The sequence below is a fragment of the Vigna unguiculata genome, chromosome 2, assembly GCF_004118075.2.
Source record: "Vigna unguiculata cultivar IT97K-499-35 chromosome 2, ASM411807v1, whole genome shotgun sequence".
Taxonomy (NCBI): Eukaryota; Viridiplantae; Streptophyta; class Magnoliopsida; order Fabales; family Fabaceae; genus Vigna; species Vigna unguiculata.
This window is the reverse complement of record NC_040280.1, coordinates 4,594,446-4,616,467: the sequence shown is the minus strand read 5'-3', so window position 1 is coordinate 4,616,467 and position 22,022 is coordinate 4,594,446. Positions and strand designations below refer to the sequence as shown.

Genomic DNA, 22,022 nt, shown 5'->3' with positions numbered 1-22,022 from the left:
TCATCAACATGTTATAAAACCATTTGGTTAGATTTAAAGATGTCAAAATGAGTTCCAACCAGTGAGCCAACTTGGCTCACCACAGGTTCAAGTCGGATTGGGTTGAGAAAAAATCATTATTTTCAAAAGTGGGTTGAATTGAACTTGGCTCACTTAACCCACGGGTTAAACGGGTTCGAGCCGTTTTGAAGGTGGGTTGACCCATCAACATTTTTTTACAATTTTTTTAATTTTTTATTATAATTATTTACTACTCCTAATTATATTGGTTCACAATTTCATATTTTAAAATGCTAGAATATTGCTCAATAATATTTGAATAGTTTGAATGTTTAATTAATTTGATTATCAAGTTATATATATTGATACTTTAATCTTTAACTATTATTTTTATACTAAATTACTCAAACAACCGTCTTATGAATAAAATTTTCTAAATTAGCATGACAAAAATTTGTAGTTTTTTCATTTATATTTTGTTGAATAGCAGATAGAAACTATGTAATGTTAGTCATGTTTTCTTGGACTGTATTGACACTTTCTTGGAAATAATTCATCATATATTGTTGGTGAGCATGATGAAGACATTCGTTCTTGATTTTTATTGTGATTTTCATCTCATGTGTTGTTTTAAAAATTATTTAAATATTTGAATACTTAAAATTAAATAAATAAATAATTATTTTTCTTTTTTATGTGGGTTGGTGAGTCAACCCACTTAACCCACCAACCCTTGGTGGGTTGACCCGGGTTGCAAAATTTCTCACTCACCATAAGGTGAGCCGGGTTGAACTCACTCATTTTTAACCCGACTCGTGGTGAGCTAACCCATTTAAGCCAGGTTAGCTCACTTTGACATGTCTAGTTAGATTAAAAGATCTTTTAAATGTTGTAATGAGGTTTATCTAGAAGAAATATGATTTTTCCGGAATTCAAAAACACCATTAAACCAAAGAGAACAACTAAATATAAATAATTCATGGTATTATCATATTGTCTACAAAATAATTTTCCCAAAATAATTATAACCTTCAACAATAAACACATGTTAAAATTTACTTTTTTTAGTGTAAAGCCGAGCTTAATAAATGTTAATTGATGTTAATCAAAGTTATTATTTTATTAACTTAGTTCGAAATGATTTTTTTATTAATATTAATTAAAGTTTTCTTTGTAAAAGCAGGCAATATTATGTTTTAGTTAAGCTCATCAAGAATTAATTTTAACGACAATAATAATATTTATTTTAGGATGATGTAAGTTATGACTTTCTTTGGACATTGATAAAAGTTATTTTTTAACATTTTTTATTAATAAATATTTTTTTAAATGATTATTGACTTAGGTTATTTGTTATTTATATCAATTACATTTAAAATAATGGTAGGTTTTTGGATAACTTTTCAATTAATATCTACTTAATTTTGTGGGTTAATATTTTCCAAAACAATTGCAATCAATGTTTGTTGAATGTTTCTCTAATTACAGTCTACTTAAGTTGTAAGATCCACTTATTTTACGCCCTTATTTTAAAGGGCTGCCCCAAATCAGTTGGGCCTAGGATAGGCCCATAGGGAGTCCAAACCCCTAAACTACCCTAACCCCACTCACTCTTCTCACTTTCATAAAACAACCGCCTTGCCCTTCTCTTCTCTTCCAAAAAATGTGCTTTGCTAGGGTTTGATTTCCTAGTCTCTATCAAGTTCGCTCAAGCTCATTCCTGCTCAGCGTGAGTTACTCTTCATCCCATACCACTTCTTCCTTGGCATATTTTTCGTGTTTTCCAAGTTAGGGTTTTGTAGTGAGCTCATCTTAAGATCTATTTCGCTATTTTTCCAACTTCTAAGCCTATTCCTAGAGCTGCTATGCTCCGTGGTTGGTGTCGAGGTCCTGGGAAGCTAGGGTTACTGGGTTTAAATCGATTATTTACTATTTTTGGGCTTATTTAGTGTTTCTGATGTATGCCTAGTGTATGTGATGTCTTGAATGAAATTTGTATTTTACTCTGATGGAATATTACTGTTGGTCTGCGTGAAACAGTGGAGGGTTCTGGTTTTCTCGCCTAAGCGAGTGTATCTCCCCTAGGCGAGATCTACAACAACTCGCCTATGTTGGTTATGCGAGCTATCGCTTAGGCGACAGGCTCCTGTTTTGAGCGAGAGTCTATCTCGCTCAGGCGAGGAAGTCTTGCCTAAGCGAGAGAACGCGTAAGCCACTGTTCCACCCTGCTCGAGCTCTTGCCTAGGCGAAGGGAGCTCACCTGAGCGAGAGTCCCTATCACCTGGGCGAGACCCTTCAGCCTAAGCGAGGAGTTGGGCGAGCGTACTTTGATATTTTACTGTTTCTCTGTTCTTGGATGGTTGGCACTTGCTTGATTTGAATTGTTATATTAAAAGCATGAGGAGAATGATTATGCATGAATGATATGGTTCATGGGTTGTAAATGATAGGTTTGGTACGATCTTGGCATGTGATTTAAATGGGATGGTTGGTTATCAAAGTGGCATGGGGTCGGTATGAAATACACTTCTATATTCATGGATTGGGAAGGATGAGTTGGAATGGATTCAACATGGAATATGAATGAGGATTGATTATAAAGGTTGGCATGAGATTTATATGCATGATAAATATTACTTGGTTGGTTGAATATGATTGGTATGTGGTTAGGACGTAATTCCATGAGCCTCTAGGTGAGACCTCATGGTGGTGCTTCAGTAGTTGGGACGTAATTCCATGACCCCTGTTAGTGGGAGTTCATGGTGGTGCCCCATCTATATAATTTGGTAAGGATTCAAGGTAAGGTTGCATCCTGACACTCTAAAGAGTCAGTTAGTCTCACATAGAGCGGACTGACTCTTGTGGTTAGAGTAGCAGGAGGCCTGAAATCCATTAAGGGCTAACCTTGTGTGTGGGGGTTGAGACAATGTAACACTTAGCTCGGGGATGAGCAGCTCGGTAGAGCAGGAAAATCCACCACAAGTGCAAACATCCGCTAAATCCGACTAAATTATATGTATCCGGATGAGTTGAGTCTAAGTCCTAGTGTATTCTTTGCAAGTCATAACATGATTGGATGATGTGTGTATATCTGACTGTGTAAGATTATATAATTGTATGATAAATATGTTTTCCGCTCTAGCTTACCCTTTTATTGTTTGTTGTATGTTCCGTATGTGTGGTTTTCTCTTTTTGCGATGATCATCAATTTATTGATGTGAGCAGATGTGAGAAACACTCGTGGCCCACCTAGGCTGGATTCTACTGCTTTGGGCTTTATTGTGGGGCTATGGCCCATGTATTAGCTTGTCCTTTAAATTTCAATTTGATTATTGTTGAACTTTGTATCTTGTTTAGTTTTGGCATCGTTGTGTGTCTTGGATATTGTAAGGAGTAGTGTTTATGCTCCAAGACCGCACTACTATGTTATCCTGCGTGACGTTTCCTTTAATTAGGATTGTTGATTAAATGAGACGTTACATTTAAGGTATTAGAGCGGTCATTCCTTAGGTCTGTGGACTTGGGTGTCCGCTTAGCTTTTGTGGTGTCCTTCTAGTGTCCTCAGCTAAAGTTTCTTATCTTATCAATCTGACAAATGGTTTTCTATGTGCCAGTGATTATGGCACCTCCTCGTAGGGACTCCCAATCTTCTCAAGGCGATGTACCGGATATCGCCAGAGCAATAGAAGCCATGGTGGCAACGATGACCCAACAAAGTACAATTATGATGCAGCAACACGAAGCATAAATGCAGCGACAGGCAGCATCGCTTGAGCAGCAACAGCTGGTGATGCAGCAGATAGAGGCTGTGAGGGTAGCTATTGAGGATGCCCACCGGCAGCATATAGATGTCCTCCGCCAGCTGGAGGAGAACAAGACAGTTGCACCTGTATTTGGTCCTGAGCCACGACCTACGGTCAGGGAGTGGAGTCTAGAGGACTTTCTGAAGCACCACCTAGTGAAATTCGATGGCAAGACTAGTCCTGATGCCGTAAACCAATGGCTGAAGGATATAGAGAGGATCTTCGATGCGAAGATGTGTCCGGCAGAGAATCGGTTGGCATTGCGGTATACATGCTCACCGGTGAGGCAGAGCATTGGTGGATAAGCATGAAATCCATCCTAGAAGAAAGGGAGGAATCGGTTACTTGGGAGACCTTTAGAGGGAGAATCCTTTCTGAGTACTTCCCGGATAGCGTCCGATATGCCAAGGAGGTGGAATTCCTCCAATTGATTTAGGGAGGGAAGATAGTGGCAGAATACACTGAGAAATTCAAGCACCTCACTCGTTTCTACACTGTGCCGCTTGATGAAGAGTGGAGATGTCGCAAGTTCGAGAATGGCCTCCGCGACGATATCCATTTGATAGTGGCCCCATTATCCATCAAGGATTTTGCTGCCCTGGTGGAGAAGGCCAGAGTGATGGAGAAAATGAAGAATGAGGTAGAAGGCCAGCGCCTACCACAGCAACCACAGAGGATTGGTGGACCATCTGGGTTCAGACTAAGACATGAGGAGCGGAGGAGACCATATGATAGACCCCACCATCAGCCCCAGGGGTCTAGGAGCTTTCCTCCCCAATAGGGCCGAGTATAGTGTTTCATATGTGGAGGCCCTCATCTGAGGAACGTTTGCCCACGCATGGAGGGTTATCGCAGGTGCAACAACTGTGGCAAGTAAGACCACTTTGGCAAAGATATTCCCTCCCTTACTACAGTAGTGGTACGGCCTCCAGTACAGACTCCTACCCAGCACCAGTAGAGGAACAAAGGCAACAGGCCTCAGGCGATGGGCAGGGTTTACGCCATGACAGGAGTAGAGGCTGCAGGTTCAGGTAACCTTGTTATAGGTGATTGTATGATAGCTGGAAAAGCTTTTTGTGTGCTATATGATTCTGGAGCGACACACTCCTTTGTGTCAGATGTATGTGTGAGAAAGTTGGGTCTGCTGGTGTGTGAGTTGCAGTGTGAACTTGTAGTGTCTACTCCGACATCGAGTTTGGTCAGGACATCGTCCTTGTGTGCTAGATGTCCAGTGGAGGTGGAAAGGCGCAAATGAAAGGTGAATCTGATATGCCTATCTCTACAAGAGTTGGAGGTAATCTTGGGGATGGATTGACTCTCTGCCAATTGCATTCTTATAGACTGTCGAGAGAAAACGTTGTAGTTCCCCAACTTGGAGGAGCCCGAGTTGTTGTCATCTCAAGGAGTCATGAAGGAGATTTAATGTGGCGCACAGTGTTTCATAATTTTCACTCATATAGAGGTAGAGAAAGGAGAGGGACATCAGTGATACCAATCGTGCATAAGTTTGAGGATGTGTTTCCAGATGAGGTGTCAGGGTTTCCTCTTAATAGAGAGGTGGAGTTTTCTATTGAGCTAGTGCCTGGAATCGGTCCGGTGTCGATGGCCCCATACCGTATGGCTCTGGCGGAGTTAGTAGAGCTCAAGAACCAAATAGAGGAGCATAGTTCATCCGACCCAGTACTTCGCCTTGGGGAAACAATTCATTCGACCCAGTACTTCGCCTTGGGGAGCACTAATGTTGTTGGTAAAGAAGAAGGATAGAAGTTCACGTCTGTGTGTGGACTACAGATAGCTGAACAAGATGATGATCAAGAATAAATATCCTCTCCCGAGAATAGACGACCTGATGGATCAGCTGCATGGATCATCGGTTTTCTCAAAGATAGATTTGCGGTCGGGATACTATCAGATTTTAGTGAAGGCGGATGATGTACAGAAGACTTCCTTCCGATCTCGATATGGACACTACGAGTATGTGGTTATGCCTTTTGGTGTGACCAATGCTCCAGCGGTGTTTATGGACTACATGAACCGAATATTTTGGCCATTCTTAGATAAGTTCGTCGTAGTCTTTATAGACGATATACTTATTTACTCCAGGACTCGGGAGGAACATGCAGAACATTTGAGGTTGGTGCTTAGTATTCTGAGGAAGAAGCAATTGTATGCCAAACTGTCCAAGTGCGAGTTTTGGATGGACAAGGTACAATTCTTGGGCCATGTGATATCTGCACAGGGGATTACAGTGGATCCAGCAAAAGTTGACGTGGTGGTTAAGTGGGAAAGTCCCTTGTCAGCAACCGAGATCAGAAGTTTCGTGGGTTTAGCTGGCTACAATAGGAGATTCATAGAGGGATTCTCCAAGATAGTCGCACCTCTGACATAGCTCACCCGGAAGGACCAACCTTTCACTTGGACAGACAAGTGTGAGGAAAGTTTCCAAGAACTCAAGGGAAGGTTGACGAGTGCCCCAATCCTGGTGATTCCCGATGTTGGAAAACCCTTCGAGGTTTATTGTGATGCCTCTCACTTAGGGCTTGGTTGTGTACTAATGCAAGAGAAGAAGGCGGTGACATATGCTTTGAGGCAACTTAAGGTGCATGAGAGAAACTACCCCACTCATGATCTAGAATTGGTGGCTATAGTATTTGCCTTGAAGATTTGGATGCACTATCTTTATGGTGCTCAGTTCCGTGTATTCAGTGACCACAAGAGCCTCAAATATCTATTCGATCAGAAAGAGCTGAACATGAGACAAAGAAGGTGGATGGAATTCTTGAAAGGTTATGACTTTGAGCTAGTATATCACCCGGGCAAGGCAAATGTAGTAGTAGATGCCCTGAGTAGAAAGATTGTGCATATTGCGCATCTTATGATAAAAGAGGTGGAGCTACTAGAGCAGTTCAGAGATATGAAGTTGTAGGTGGAGTTGGGATCCGAGTTCATTAGGTGTAGTACCTTGACTATATCTAGTGATTTCTTGGGCTCTGTTAGGGAGAGATAGTTGTTAGATGCAAGCTTGATTAGGGTGAGAGAACAGCTTGGGTTAGATGAAGCGAAGGACTTTGTTTTGGGTAGTGATGGAATTCTGAGGTTCCAGGGCAGGGTGTGTGTGCCTGATGATGTTGAGGTGAAAAGGCTAATCCTCAAGGAAAAGTACAAGAGTCGTCTTAGCATGCATCCCGATATGACTAAAATGTATCAGGACCTCAAGGAAACTTTCTGGTGACAGGGGATGAAGAAGGATGTGGCACAATTCGTGTCTACTTGTTTGACCTATCAGAAGGAAAAAGTGGAGCATCAGAGACCTGGTGGAAACCTACAGCCTCTGGAGATACCAGTGTGGAAATGGGATAGCATCTCCATGGATTTTGTGACCCATTTGCCACGAACTTTTAGGGAGCATGACACCATCTGGGTTAAAGTGGACCGACTAACCAAGAGTGCTCATTTCTTGGTGATGAACTTGAGGATGTCTATGGCCAAGTTGGCCTAGCTGTACATTAAGGAGATTGTGAGGCTGCATGGAGTACCTTCGAGCATAGTTTCAGACAGGGATTCGCGATTCACATCGAGGTTTTAGCAGACCTTGTAGAGTGTTATGGGTAGCAAGCTAACTATGAGTTCAGCCTATCATCCTTAGACAGATAGTCCGTCTGAGAGAACGATCCAATCACTCGAGGACTTGTTGCGGACATGCATATTGGACCATTTGGGTGCATGGGATGAAGTCTTACCTTTGATAGAATGTACTTACAACAACAGTTTCCATGCGAGCATTGGCATGGCGCCATATGAAGCTCTTTATGGTAGGAAGTGTAGGACCCCATTATGTTGGTATTAGGATGGGGAGGCAGTGTTGGTTGGGCCAGAGTTATTAGAGCAGACCACTGAGAAAGTGAGGATGGTGAGGGATAGGTTGTAGGCCTCTCAAAGTAGGCAGAAGGCTTATGCAGACCGCAGGAGGAGACCTTTGGAATTCGCGACTAGAGATCACGTATTCTTGAGAGTGACCCGAACCACTAGTATGGGAAGGGTTCTCCGCTCAAGGAAGCTTTCTCCTAAGTTTCTTGGTCTTTATCTGATATCGAGGAGGATAGGGCCGGTGGCTTATGAGATTGCTTGCCTCCTCACTTGGCAAATCTCCATCCGGTGTTCCATGTGTCACAGCTGAGGAAGTATGTGTTTGATCCATCTCATGTATTAGAGATCGAGGATGTACAGATCAAGGAAGATCTCACTATGGAAGTACCACCCATTGCTTTAGAGGATAGTCGAGTAGAGGAACGCCGAGAAAAACCAGTTCATCTTATCAAGTCATCTGGGATCGGAGGACAGATGACTCTACTTGGGAATTAGAAGAGGATATGAGGAAGTCACATCCACATCTGTTTACCTAGTAAGTCTTTATATTAGAGGTCAAAATTTTTTATTGTTGGGGAGAATGTAAGGCCCACTTATTTTATGCCCTTACTTTAAAGGGGCTACCCCAAACCAGTTGGGCCTAGGACAGGCCCACAGGGAGTTCAAACCCCTAAACTACCCTAACCCCACTCACTTTTCTCACTTTCAGAAAACAGCCGCCTTACCCTTCTCTTCTCTTCCAAAAACTGTGCTCTATTAGGGTTTGATTTCCTAGCCTCTGTCAAGTTCGCTCAAGCTCATTCCTGCTCAGCGTGAGTTACTCTTCATCCCATACCACTTCTTCCTTGGCATATTTTCGTGTTTTCCCAGTTAGGGTTTTGTAGTGAGCTAATCTTAAGATCTGTTCCGCTATTTTTCCAGCTTCTAAGCCTATTCTTAGAGCTGTTGGGCTCCGTGATTGGTATCGATGTCCTATACCAGCTAATTCCAGGTAAGGGAAGCTAGGGTTACTAGGTTTAAATCGATTCTTTACTATTTTTAGGCTTCTTTAGTGTTTCTGATGTATGCATGGTGTATGTAATGTCTTGAATGAAATTTGTATTTTACTTCGATGGAATATTATTGTTGGCCTACGTGAAACAATGGAGGGTTCTGGTTTTCTCGCCCAAGCGAGTGTATCTCGCCTAGGCGAGATCTGCAGCAACTCGCCCATGTTGGTTGCGCAAGATGTCACTCAGGCGACGAGCTTCTATTTTGAGCTGGAGTCTATCTCGCTCAGGCGAGGATGTCTCACCCGTAAGACCCGTGGAATTTAATTAATAAATGCGGGTAGAAAGAGCCTTTATGGTATTAAATTTTGATTGGTGTGACATGAAAAAGTACTAGCTCAAATGGTTGAGAGTACTTTAATTGTGTGAGAGGACTTGGGTTTAAGTCCTGTGTATGTCATTTATGTGTTATTTAATTATTATTGTTTTAATAATATATTTGATCATGTTTCATATGAGATAATATCTAAATTATATTAGTTAACAAGAAATATGATTTGGCATGATGGTTTGGCATTGACATGGCATTAGCATGTTTAAAGGTTCAAATCTTGGGAGAAACCAAATCAAACTTTATTTTTTTACTAATGTTAGTTTTGGATAGAAATGGAAAGGTTAAAGGAAATCCTTGGGCAGCCAACAAGGGGCTCGAAAGCCATCCAAAAACACTAATTCAATGAGCATTAAGTGGAAATAATGATACTTTTTCGTTTTGGCTATTAATCTTCATTAAGAACCAAGTTAAAGTGACCAATTAAGGGGAGAGAAAGGTTTCTGGTTGGGTTGTCATTTGAGGTTTTCGTATAGCAGAGTATTCTGAGAGAAAACACTACATTAGTGAGTGAGACAAATAGCTAAGAGGAACAGAAGGGCAGAGGCAAAGCTATTGTTGTGCTAAGGAAGAAAGGATCAAAGCTTTAGTCAAGTTGAAGCAAGGGTTCCAGTTTAGGGGAGTTTTACTCGATAAGTCATGTGATTAGAGTAATTGCATGATAAATAATTTTGTTTATGAATGAGAACATTTCTGTATGCGTAAATTTTCTGGGTTTCAGGAATTTTCCAGAAACCGCCTGGCGGGAGATGAATGTTCGCTAGGCGATTCATCTTTGTTAAGCTGGCGGCAAAGTCCTGACCGCCAGGCGATGCGTTTCTGAACAATGTTTCTAAGCTTTTCTTGATGCACTGCTTGGCGGTGATGAATGACCGCCAGGCGACGAGAGACAAATTGATTCGATTTTGGTATTTTCTGTGTTATAGGGTGATTTTGATCGGGGAAAATTAGGTCTTATGTAATTGTTAATGATGTAATGGGTTACATTGTCAAATTTCATATGATTGGAAGCTTGATTTGGTAAAATTATTATGAACACCCTTTTCGGGTTGAATATTTGGGGAATTTTATGATTTGTGAATGAATACTGCAAATGGGTGTTAAGAAAGTGCGGGGTCTACTTAGGTTGTAATGGTGAAGGCCCGTCTACTATGCTTAAGTAAGAAACAGTGAAGCTAGGTAAGGAAAAGTATCAGAAAAGGGTGGAATCCAATTCTGGGTTGCCCAAAAATCAGACGCACCACCTGGCGACACGGGGCTTGCCGCCAGGCGTCATATCAGAGGCAGCAGCTTGGATTCAACTATGGTTGTTGTGATGATGGTTGTGATCCTGGAAAGTTAGGTGTTTAAATTTTTTTAGGGTGGGAGGTGATAACTAAACCTAGGCTTTGGTGATAACTTGTGCATTTGAGAAATAGGACTTAGTTTCATTACTTTATGAGGTGAGTTAGTTTATAAAGCATTAGGAGTAAAGAATATGGAGTGATAGTTCATGGAAGTGTACATGGGGAAATTGTGTGACCAAATTGGTTAATATAGAAAATTCATGACAAATGTGTTATTAATATGGTAAGTACGAACCCTTACAAATATAGGTAAGGAGTAAAATGAATTCAAGTAAGCTTGTTAGACCTTTGAAAGGATTAAAATGTTGAGGCAAGTCTGACCATGAGGAATTGGAGTAGACATTGGCAGTGGTTCAGTCCTATGACAAGTAGCAATGATTTAATTGAGGGAAAGACATATGATGAACTTGGGGAGAAATAGTCATCTTGATGATCATTCAAATCTAATGGAATTTAGAAACTCTTTGATCGGAAATGCTACTGATGCTAGATCAGTGTAGACAATCTTGATGCGAATAAGACAAGTCAATAACATTGGATTGAATGAAACCGTGAGGGAGGGTCTGGGGAGGTGAGCCAGAACTTAAACCAGTCTCATAGGTCTATAATCTACTGATATGGCGCTTGGCAGTGGGAATATTAATCGCCAGGCGATAACTTGAATTCAGAGCACAAATTGTACGTATGGAACCTGGCGGCATAGAGCGTTCCGCTAGGCGATAGATGCAAAACCAAGGGAGGCTGGGAAAGCTTGGCGCCTGGAGGTAAGGTTATCTCCGCCAGGCGGTAGGTGCAGCGACAAAGTTGTAGAGGCGCTAGGCGCCTGGCGGTACGTGTCTCCCGCTAGGCGGTTTGGAAGCAGTTGCGCCCGGCGGTATGTGTCCCCCGCTGGGCGATTTTGATGCTGCAGCCTTGAGATGTTGGATTCTATGTGCGTGATCTACAAGGCTTTTGGTGGTGCTTCAAAGGTGGGATTGTTGGTGTTCCTTGAGTTGAGCTCGGAACGTATCCCTTGAGTTGAGCTCGGGATAGGGGTTAAGCACGTAGCATTCCTCGAGTTGAGCTCAGAATGGCATCCCTCGAGTTGAGCTCGGGATGGCAAATGAACACAAGGAACCCTTGAGTTGAGCTCGGGTTGGCGAGTGTTGTCGATGTGAGTGTTCTGGTTGTGGCCAGTACGGTTGGGTCTAGATGGATTGCCCTCCTCACCAGATAGTTGACGAGTTTGGTAGTCTTGGGACGTTACAAACTATGTTCGTATTTGGGAACTCCACCTGGCATTACGGTGTATGATCCATAGCAATGGTTTCTCGCACGTGCTCTATCGGTTGTGGCCGATAGGTATGGCAACAAGTCACCTTGGGGTAATCACTAGAAGATGTAGAACATGAATAACCTGGTTGTGGCCAGGTGGTAAGAATTAAAAGAATGGAAGTCATCTGGGATGATTGTGTTGTTTATATTGATATGTTGTATATGTGTATACAGATTTTATATGCTTTAATTGTTAAGCTCACCCTATCTGCTTATGTGTGACGATGATCGTGTACGCGGTACACGTGAGCAGATGTTGTTGATGCAGGTGGTGCTGGTGAGGCTTAGCCGCGGAGCGGGGATATCATGGGATTTTCATATTTATGTTTTCTATCTTTGAATTGAAATAAATTGTAAAGGCTCATGGCCTATTTTGATTAGACTTTCAGTTTTTATAAATATGGATTATGGATGCTTTATTAAAATAATAAAGTTTTAAATTTCCCGTGTTTTGGGAAATGAGGATTTATTCATAAATGCGATGTCTTTATTATATTTTTTTTATTTTATTAAAATCTGTAATATCCTGATGGGATGTTACATCGCCTAAGCGAGAGAACGCGTAAGCCACTGTTCCACTCTGCTCAAGCTCTCGCCTAGGCAAAGGGAGCTCGCCTGAACGAGACCCTTCAGCCTGAGCGAGGAGCTGGGCGAGGGTACTTTGATATTTTGTTGTTTCTCTGTTCTTGGATGGTTGACACTTGCTTGATTTGAATTGTTATATTAAAAGCATGAGGAGAATGATTATGCATGAATGATATGGTTCATGGGTTGTAAATTATAGGTTTGGTATGATCTTGGCATGTGATTTAAATGGGATGGTTGGTTATCAAAGTGGCATGACGTCGGTATGAAATACACTTCTATATTCATGGATTGGGAAGGATGAGTTGGAATGGATTCAACATGGAATATGAATGAGGATTGATTATAAAGGTTGGCATGAGATTTATATGCATGATAAATAGTACTTGGTTGGTTGAATATGATTGGTATGTGGTTAGGACGTAATTCCATGAGCCTCTAGGTGAGACCTCATGGTGGTGCTTCAGTGGTCGGGACGTAATTCCATGACCCCTGTTAGTGGGAGTTCATGGTGGTGCCCTATCTATATAATTTGGTAAGCATTCAAGGTAAGGTTGTATCCTGACACTCTAAGGAGTCAGTTAGTCTCACATAGAGCGGACTGACTCTTGTGGTGAGAGTAGCTGGAGGCCTGAAATCCATTAAGGGCTAACCTTGTGTGTGGGGTTGAGACAATGTAACACTTAGCTCGGGGGTGAGCAGCTTGGTAGAGTAGGGAAATCCACCACAAGTGCAAGCATCCGTTGAATCCGACTAAATTATATGTATCTGGATGAGTCGAGTCTGAGTCCTAATGTATTGTTTACAAGTGATAACATGATTGGATGATGTCTGTATATCTGACTGTGTAAGAGTATATAATTGTATGATAAATACTTTTTCCGCTCTAGCTTACCCTTTTGTTGTTTGTTGTATGTTCCGTATGTGTGGTTTTCTCTTTTTGCGATGATCATCAATTTATTTATGTGAGCAGATACGAGAAACACTCGTGGCCAACAGGGAGGTGATGGTTCCGCTGCATAGCCCACCTAGGCTGGATTCTACTGTTTTGGGCTTTATTATGGGGCTATGACTCATGTATTAGCTTGTCATTTAAATTTCAATTTGATTACTGTTGAACTTTGTATCTTGTTTAATTTTAACATCATTGTGTGCCTTAGATATTGTAAGGAGTAGTGTTTATACTCCAAGATAGCACTACTATATTATCCTACGTGACGTTTCCTTTAAATATAATTGTTGATTAAATGAGACGTTACATAAACACTAATTAAAAAAGTAATCTCAACAAACATAAAAATAGAACTTGGATAACATTGATGAAAACATAGTCATTATTTTTAGGTGAAGTTTGAAATACTACAATTTTATTAAATTGTTTTAATAAATATTTAAAATGACAAATTGCATTACAATTCTATATTTTTGTCATAAAACCTTTTAATTTCTTTAAAAAAAAAATCATTCAAACCCATTATTAGTGATGTACTACGTCCTCAAATCAAATCATTTCTCTCTGATCACTCAGAAATGCAAATCTTTCACAGGTAATTGAAAGTGCTATTTATTATTTACTAATAATGGTTATAACAAATCTTCTCCACTCTGCCATGACATTCCCATCAAAACTGAATTCAAAATAGACAAATTTTTAAATAATATATAAGAATCTATCTTCCTCGTATATACATTTTTCTTTTCTTCGTTTACTCTTTAACTTTTAGGTGAATTTTTTAAAAATCTAACGTGTTTTAAATTTAACCATTTTTAAACTAATATTACATAAAAAAATATTACCTACAAAATAAAAAAAAAATATTTACAATAAAATTATAAAAAATATTTATATTTATTTTAATAATTAAAATTTTATTATTTTTTATTATTATTAAAAAAAAATAACATACGTGTAACACATGTATTTTCACTATAGTGTTCAGTAATACAAGTATCCTGTGACAAAGATCTTCATTTATTCTAACCATAAAAACTTGCACAAATCTTCAATAGTCTCCCCTTTCAAATACAGCAGCAGCTCCCATACCAGAACCTGAAATTTTGCACATTTCAATAATGTTATATGGAAAGGAATAACACTCTTAAACTCTCACATGCATGTACCATTAATATGTTTATTTATCCTAAGTTTTGCCACTAATTTTAACTTGTTGTATTGACTCCTCATGTTCTTATTTCCATTTCCCTTTTAATTCGATAGAAATTCTCTTGTGCCTTTTTCCCCTAGTCTGAGACAACACAATTTCTGCACCTAAAATATGCTAACCTATTCTGCAGGCTACATTACTACTCCCTTTTCCAACAAACATGAAATAATAGAAGCAAATAAGAAAGAAAATGAAATAATTTTCTCTCATAAGCTAAGAAGAAACCTATTTCATTTAGGTTCTCCAAAAACTAAGATTAAACCAGGTAGGTGTTGTTTAGATAAACTTCTACACAACTAGCCATACGTGTGCCAGGTTCCTAGCGTCAACTTACAAGAAAATCTGAAACAAGTTTTCCATTGTGTCCAACTAACCTTGAAATGATTTACAAAATTTATCTCCAAATTTTTGAGTGATATGAATCAGTCACAACTAATTTCTCAAAATATACAATTCTTTTGACTTGTATTAATGAGATGGAGAGGCCAAAAGGAACAAATCACCTACCTATGCACATGGAGATTACACCATAGCGACAATCCCTGCCACGGCGTTTCATCTCATTCAACAAAGTTGCAACACATCGTGCACCTGTCACAAAATGGCAGCATGAAAGTTCACCAACAAAGTTAGCATTAGGTTCATGATAGCTGAACAGAATTTATCTGTTCAAGTGTATGTGTAAGATGGCTTGTTTTGGCTGTAAGATGAAATATACATGAGTAAATATGTTACAGTAATGTAAAGATGTGTCTCTATGGAGATTTTGGCATCTTCTTCCATTTAATAAGGGGCAAAAGAAAGATAAATTTCTGATGAAAACATCTCAACATCACCTGTAGCACCCAAAGGATGTCCAAGAGCAATGGCACCACCATTAACATTGACCTTTCTGGGATCAAGTCCCAATTTCTTGCAGCAATAAACATACTGTGATGCAAAGGCCTACAAAGCCATTATATTGATAAACACTTAGTACAAGATTAATTGAAGTGTCTTGGCTATGAAAACATGTAAAAGAAGAGTAGTTAGTAATGAAGACCCTATTTGAATAAACTTTTCTTCTGAACACTTTTAGAAGAAGAAGAAAATCAGAGAGTAAAATAAATGTACCTTCTTCCAGAAGTGAAAATCATGTTGTGGAACTTTTATAGAAACTGTCATTTAACTTCTCCCAGAGGAAAGATGTATAAGTTGATATCAGTTTATGAGGAGTTCAATGCATTTTATTTCCTTTTCTTCTCGTAGAACTTAAAATGTTCATAGAAAAGTTTGTCCAAAAACAATGTCAGTAATGACAACTCTTAAAACCTTTACCTCATTGATTTCATATAACTCAATGTTGCCAAGTTCAAGACCAGCAGATTTCACAGCGGCTGGGATGGCAGCAGCTGGGCCAACACCCATGACTGCAGGATCTACTCCAACAGCAGCAAAACTCCTGAAAATTAAATTCACTTGTGAGACGAATTTCAATTTGACAAATTTTAAATAGAAAAAAAATGAATAAGGGTTCTGTTAGAAACCTGATTTAGTTATATGTCCATGTCTGAATAGGTTTCAAGTAAATTTTGAGTTACTGATTTCACATATCCTTTCAGCATATAATATTATAGAAAAAATGTGAAGCACATGGCTTCAGCTTTGAGTATCCTACATTACAGCCACTTTTTCAGACAAATTTACCCAATAGGTATCCCACTTATATATATGAAAATATTTGTCAATAGCTTCGATTGCAGAATGCCAACTGAAAGTATTTATTGCACAGTATCCCGACATCTCCATAACTGTTTTGTTAGTTTATGTTTACTTTTCAGGAACTGAATGACTTCTAAGACTCTGTTGTAGTTTGGTGTTAAATTAATCAAATTTATAGTTCAAAGTGCAGCTTCTATAATAGAGATATCGTGTTTGGATAAAAGAAAACATGTATTTCAGGGCTAAATGCAGGTGGTGTGCACATTATAGGATACATGCAGGTCATTGTTATTGTTTACCTGAAGATTCCAAGAATAGGAAGTCCCTTTTGTACAGCCACTCTTCTCTTCATGAGGAGCACAGCTCCTGCACCATCACTAATTTGGCTAGCATTCCCTGAAATTGTAAAAAAAAATATATTGAAAACATATATTCACAAGGTTGAAGATTTCCCCGAGAGTAACAAAATTAACAAAAGATAGTTCTTTAATACCTGCTGTTGTGGATCCATCTTTCTGGAATGCAGGCTTCAACTTTGCCAAATCCACTATATTTGTGTTCGGCCGGATACCATCATCAACAGAAACAGTAATTTTCTTCTCCACTCCAGTTTTAGGGTCCACAAACTTTGAAAACAAATATCATTAGTAGTATAATATATTTAATACAATAGGAAAGATCATTTTGGCCGTTGATGCTTACCTTTGTAGAAACTGGAATGATTTCTTCTTTGAATTTACCAGATGCTGTTGCAGCTGCAGCACGCTTGTGAGACTCAACCTAATTATACAAACTACAAGTTAAAGCATCCTAATAATCTTTTCATACGTATTTAGGATCTGTTTGGATAAACTTCCCTACAAAAACTTAAGATAGAAAAATAAAATAAGTTGCTCCATAAGCTAAAACTACTTATGCAAAATCTAGTCGAAAGAAACTCATTTAGTTTCTACAAAAAACCAATTTTCAACTCATGCTTGCATAAGCTAGTTTTAGCTTATGAAGACACTCATTTTACCCTTTTCTTCATTTTCAAATGCTTACAGAGAAATTTTCCGTAACAAACCCTTAGCATATTAAATAATTGTGTCATACAGCAGCCTGATCTTGCTCAAGCCTTGTCACACCATAGCGCTGTGCTACATTCTCAGAAGTTATTCCCATAGGAAGAAGACAATCCCGGGCTTGTGCAAAGGTTTCTACCTATTAATTAATATAGTGAAAAGTGAAGTCAACATAATGAAAAGTGAAGCCAAACATATCTCAAAGGAAAAAGTGAAATTCAAAATATACAACTTCTCCATACCTTCGGGTTAATGTTGCTAAGCCTATTCACAGTGTCATGTGACATAGACTCCAATCCAGCCCCAATACCTGCATGATATATTAGGAAGATTAGGCTAAAGAAATAACCAGGTCATGGAATTTTAAAATAAAGTTTAGATCAATTCATTCTGACCAATGTCATAGAACCCAGCTTTTATATATGCAGCTACATCGGCAACTGCCTGTAGTCCAGATGAACATTGCCTATTGACAGTTCGAAGAGGCACAGTATCTGGTTGAAAATTCATATATTAGAAATCGTGCTAAAATACATACGACCCACAAGAATTATCAAATGAAGCCACCTCATGAGTACTTCTACATTCAGTAAAATCAATGATTTCATATAGCATATGAGTGAAGACTGTAAAATGTACCTGGGAAACCTGCATAAAAGGCAGCCATCCTGCACTCAATTCCTCTATCTGATCCAGGGGCCAGTACTGTACCCACAACAATGTCTCCAACTTCTGCTGGGTCCACATTTGTTTTCTCTATCACAGCCTATAGGAAAACTCAGTTTAGGAACCACAGAACAAAAGTTAAGTAAAAGAAATAAACCAATGATCAACAAAAGTAGCTCAAAATATTTCAAGGTTTACATGTTCCAATCATAAACCATTATGAATGTTCACTAAAGCATTTTTTATCCTTACTAATATTATTTCCAAACTCTTGCATTATTCAAAGAATTACCTTCAGAACTGAGGCAAGAAGATCATCTGGAAGAGTATCCTTAAAGCTTCCACGTTTTGCTTTGCAAATGGCAGTTCGATATGCCCTGGTTATTGCAGAGAAATTAAAGCTAAAAGGTTCAACAATCTCATCATTAAAATCATAGAGTAAATACTCAAATTTATCCGTCTTTGAATGATAGTAGGAAAACCACAGAGCAGTCAAACTAGTCCAAGTATTTGAATGAATGTGTATTTCCAACATAAGGGTGCTCATGGCATGGATTTACATGTCTTATCTCACCCAAAATTTTGATGAGATCGTTTATTTAAATCCAAACTCACTCGATTAAGATCCCACAATTACAGAGATGGTCAGGTCAACTCGATTGTTGATAAATATATGAATGTTAAAATTATATATAGTTAAATAATAAACTTAAAGAAGTATATAAGTATAGTTAAAATATATTTTATACTATATATAAGATAGATAATATTAATATAAATATAATATTTTGCTATTCACTGAAATTATCTATAGGTAAAAAATATTTTAAAGAATATATGGCATTGAACTTAATTAGGACTCAATCCTCCTAAGGGGATACACAATGCATTTTAAGTCAATCCATATAAACGACTTTTACCCCACCTCCTACCCAAAACTTTATCGCAACATGTTTATGAGTTTTTTTCCTTATATATTTCTCAACTTTCTCATTTCTACTCTACACAGACTCACACTTGAATTTCTAATACATGTTGGGTTCTTCAAGTTCTTAGCTCAGAAATTGATATTTGCTCAAAAATTGATTCTGAGTTCAAGCAATTTCAGGTAAATTTTGCGTTGAATAAAAAAATGTATCCTGAGTTTTACTGCTAAATTGGTTTTGCAATAAAAACATCCAAACATAAAACAAGTCACTTCAAAATCAATTTTAACCAAAAACTAGCAACGACTAATTGGATTACTACCAAAAAATAGAGAATTAGAAATCAAACAAATACAATCATTTATATAGGCAAACTTACGCTACAATCACCACATCATCTTCTGATCCACCTCTCTGCCCATGTGAAGAGTTCCCAGCAAAACATGATGAAGCCTAACAAGAAATGGAAAAGAGACTTAAACAAAGTAAATCATTTCCACATATACTTCAGAAATTCAAAGTTGGTTCAACAAATCCAGCATAAAAAGAACTTTACAAATTTACTACTCTCTGCCCTTTTTGTTTCTAGTACACTCTCTTTTATTTATTTATTTATTTTATCAGCAAACACTCTCTTTTATGTTGGAATTTTATCGAATATTACAAACTTTTATCTCTGGTCCCACATATATAAATTATCCTAAGATCTTCGGTTAAACCTTCACAAGTCACGGTTAACCACTGAACAGCATTCAGTGAGCAAGAGATGAAATTTATGCACTAACAATACATTAACAAAGACAACATAAGCTGTAGAGTATAGAAGCCAAAGTTTGAAAAAAAAGGAAATTTGAAAGAAAAAAAAGAAACACCCACTTACCGAGACATCCGTAGATTGATGGTTTTGGTTCGAAAAATTGGAACTTGAAGAACTGGGTTGAAGATGGTCAAGCAGTACCCTCTGTCTTTGAATTGCTTTCTCCATATTTGTCCAACTGTACTCTGTCTTGTGTTTGTTGGGAACTGAATAGCAAGCCAGCGAAACAATTGCATATAACAATTATATAATTGTAGAAAAGCAAACTAAAGTTTTCCATAATGCGGGATAAAGAAGGGAGAAATTGACTCGAGGAGACGTAGTTTTCCTTAGAAAATTCTATCTTGAAAGATTTTTTTTTTTAAGAATGTAAAATATATTAAATTCTTTTAGTAAATATAAATCAATTTATCGTGTACCTTAATTTAAAAAGAATGGATTTTTAATAAAAGCTAAGTTTATAAATTATTTATCTTCTAAAGTTAATTTTATTTATTTAAAAATGTTTTTTGTGCAACACATGTGTGTCGGCCAAAATTGGAAATGCAATATAGCAAAGTTGGTACAAACAACGTGAAAAACGGGACCTCCGTCCAAAAGTGATTATTGACCCCACCAATAAAAGATGAAGAGAAACACCCAAGAAAAAAGGTGTCTGTTTGTAGTGGTGGAAATATGGTCAAACGACGTGAATTTGTTCAGATTTTTTTTTTAGAATCCATATAATAAACATTTTAGTCAAAACAAAATCGTTAAATATAAAATTATAACTATTATCTAAAATATTAAATAAAGTTTATTTAATTTGTAAGCAACTCTATAAATTTAAACATATGAGAAGGACCATATCTAGTTAAAATAATGATTTTATTTATGAGTAATTTTTGTAAATAATTTCTATCGGAAGTATAAGTATTCTCGTATGCTCATGTGAATTATTTGGAGATTCTATGTTAATAGAGTTTCTAAGATTGTCGTGGACGCATCTTAACATCCATACAAATAAAAGTTTAACAAAGTATTATAAGTGGGTGAAGAAGATTCATTGTTTATCCATTTCTTAATTATATTATACTTGTATCTTAACTAACTAACTAGAGTAATTGAGGCATTTCCGTAAGCACCAAACGGAGAAAAGAGATATTTCGATTTAATTGAAATATTAAGTTTTAATTTAGAAAGAAGATTTCGAATAAGATCTCTCCACAATTGTAAAAGTTGGTACTTATTGGAAATATGTAAGATTTTCCAATAACATATGGTATTCACGAGAAATATGCGGAATAATGAGTGACAGAATCATCAAAGGCCAAAAAAATCACGAGGGAAGTAGTTAGTCAAGCTTCATGAAAAACTTTAAATTTTGAAGAAAATGATGTCGAAAAAGAAGTAATTTTCATCAAGAGAATGCCCAGAAATATAAAGAAGTTGGAAGTGTTACATAGTTAGTAGTTACAAGGCCGATAACAATTTCCTTTGGCGCCTTCTCCCTGCACCTCCAAGAAATCTCTAGTACCCCCAAAATTTACGTTTATGTCCTTATTTAATATACTGTGAGAATGGGTGAAAGTGGGTAGGGACACAGTAAATTTCATTTACTGCGTCAACGTCCCTGCACCCCCCAAAACATTACTATATGTTACTATTTAGTATTCTTGTACTCCGTTTCTTCTCCATCATCCAGTGTCCGTTTCTTCTCCATCATCCAGTGTCTGCTTTCATTAAAATTTTTGCTCAGTTTCATTGTGGTTCGTGGTCCTGAGAGCTGTCCTTCTTCAATCGTTCATTCTCTCTGTAGTGGTCCCTCTTGTCTTTATTCGTTCATTTTGTCTGTGGTGGTCCCTCTTCTGGTTTGTATGACTTTCATTTATTTTTTTTTAAGGAATCCTCTTTTGTTTATTCTGTCACTGAGTATGCATTATTGTGATTGAAGGTTGATTCTTTGAAGGAAGGTCTTGTGAGTAACTGCCTTATCTCCTCTCCAAGTGGTACTTCCGTCAATCCAGGTTACCCTTCATACCACCTTAAGTTCATTGTAAACGGAATTTGTTTGAAGGGATTGTCTGCGTTTCAAAACGCAATACAAAAAGTTTTCAAAATGTATGGGAAACAGAATACAGAATCCGTTTCAAAATGTTATGAAACGGTTTCTGTAATCCGTTTCTAAAAAATTTGCAAATTTTTTTATGAAATGGAATACCGAATCCGTTTCATAACGTTTTGAAACGGTTTCTGTATTCCGTTTCATAAAAAAATTTGCAAATTTTTTTGAAACGGAATACAAAAACCGTTTCAAAACGTTATGAAACGGATTTTGTATTCCGTTTCACAAAAAAATTTGCAATTTTTTTGTGAAACGGAATACAAAATCCGTTTCATAACGTTTTG

At 37.9% G+C, this 22,022-nt stretch overlaps 1 protein-coding gene across 1 annotated transcript; it reads right to left on the bottom strand.

The window, feature by feature from the left end:
- Positions 1-14,143: 14,143 nt before the first annotated feature.
- On the bottom strand, positions 14,144-19,899 carry LOC114166224 (3-ketoacyl-CoA thiolase 2, peroxisomal-like). Its single transcript, XM_028050924.1, has 14 exons — positions 19,698-19,899; positions 19,197-19,270; positions 18,184-18,268; positions 17,865-17,991; positions 17,621-17,719; positions 17,468-17,535; positions 17,257-17,364; positions 16,864-16,941; positions 16,655-16,787; positions 16,461-16,557; positions 15,778-15,901; positions 15,297-15,405; positions 14,968-15,051; positions 14,144-14,345 (listed from the first exon to the last, which is right to left on the bottom strand). Exons 1-14 carry the CDS (start codon positions 19,800-19,802, stop codon positions 14,299-14,301), a joined length of 1,338 nt encoding a protein of 445 aa, XP_027906725.1. The 5' UTR covers positions 19,803-19,899; the 3' UTR covers positions 14,144-14,298.
- Positions 19,900-22,022: the final 2,123 nt, after the last annotated feature.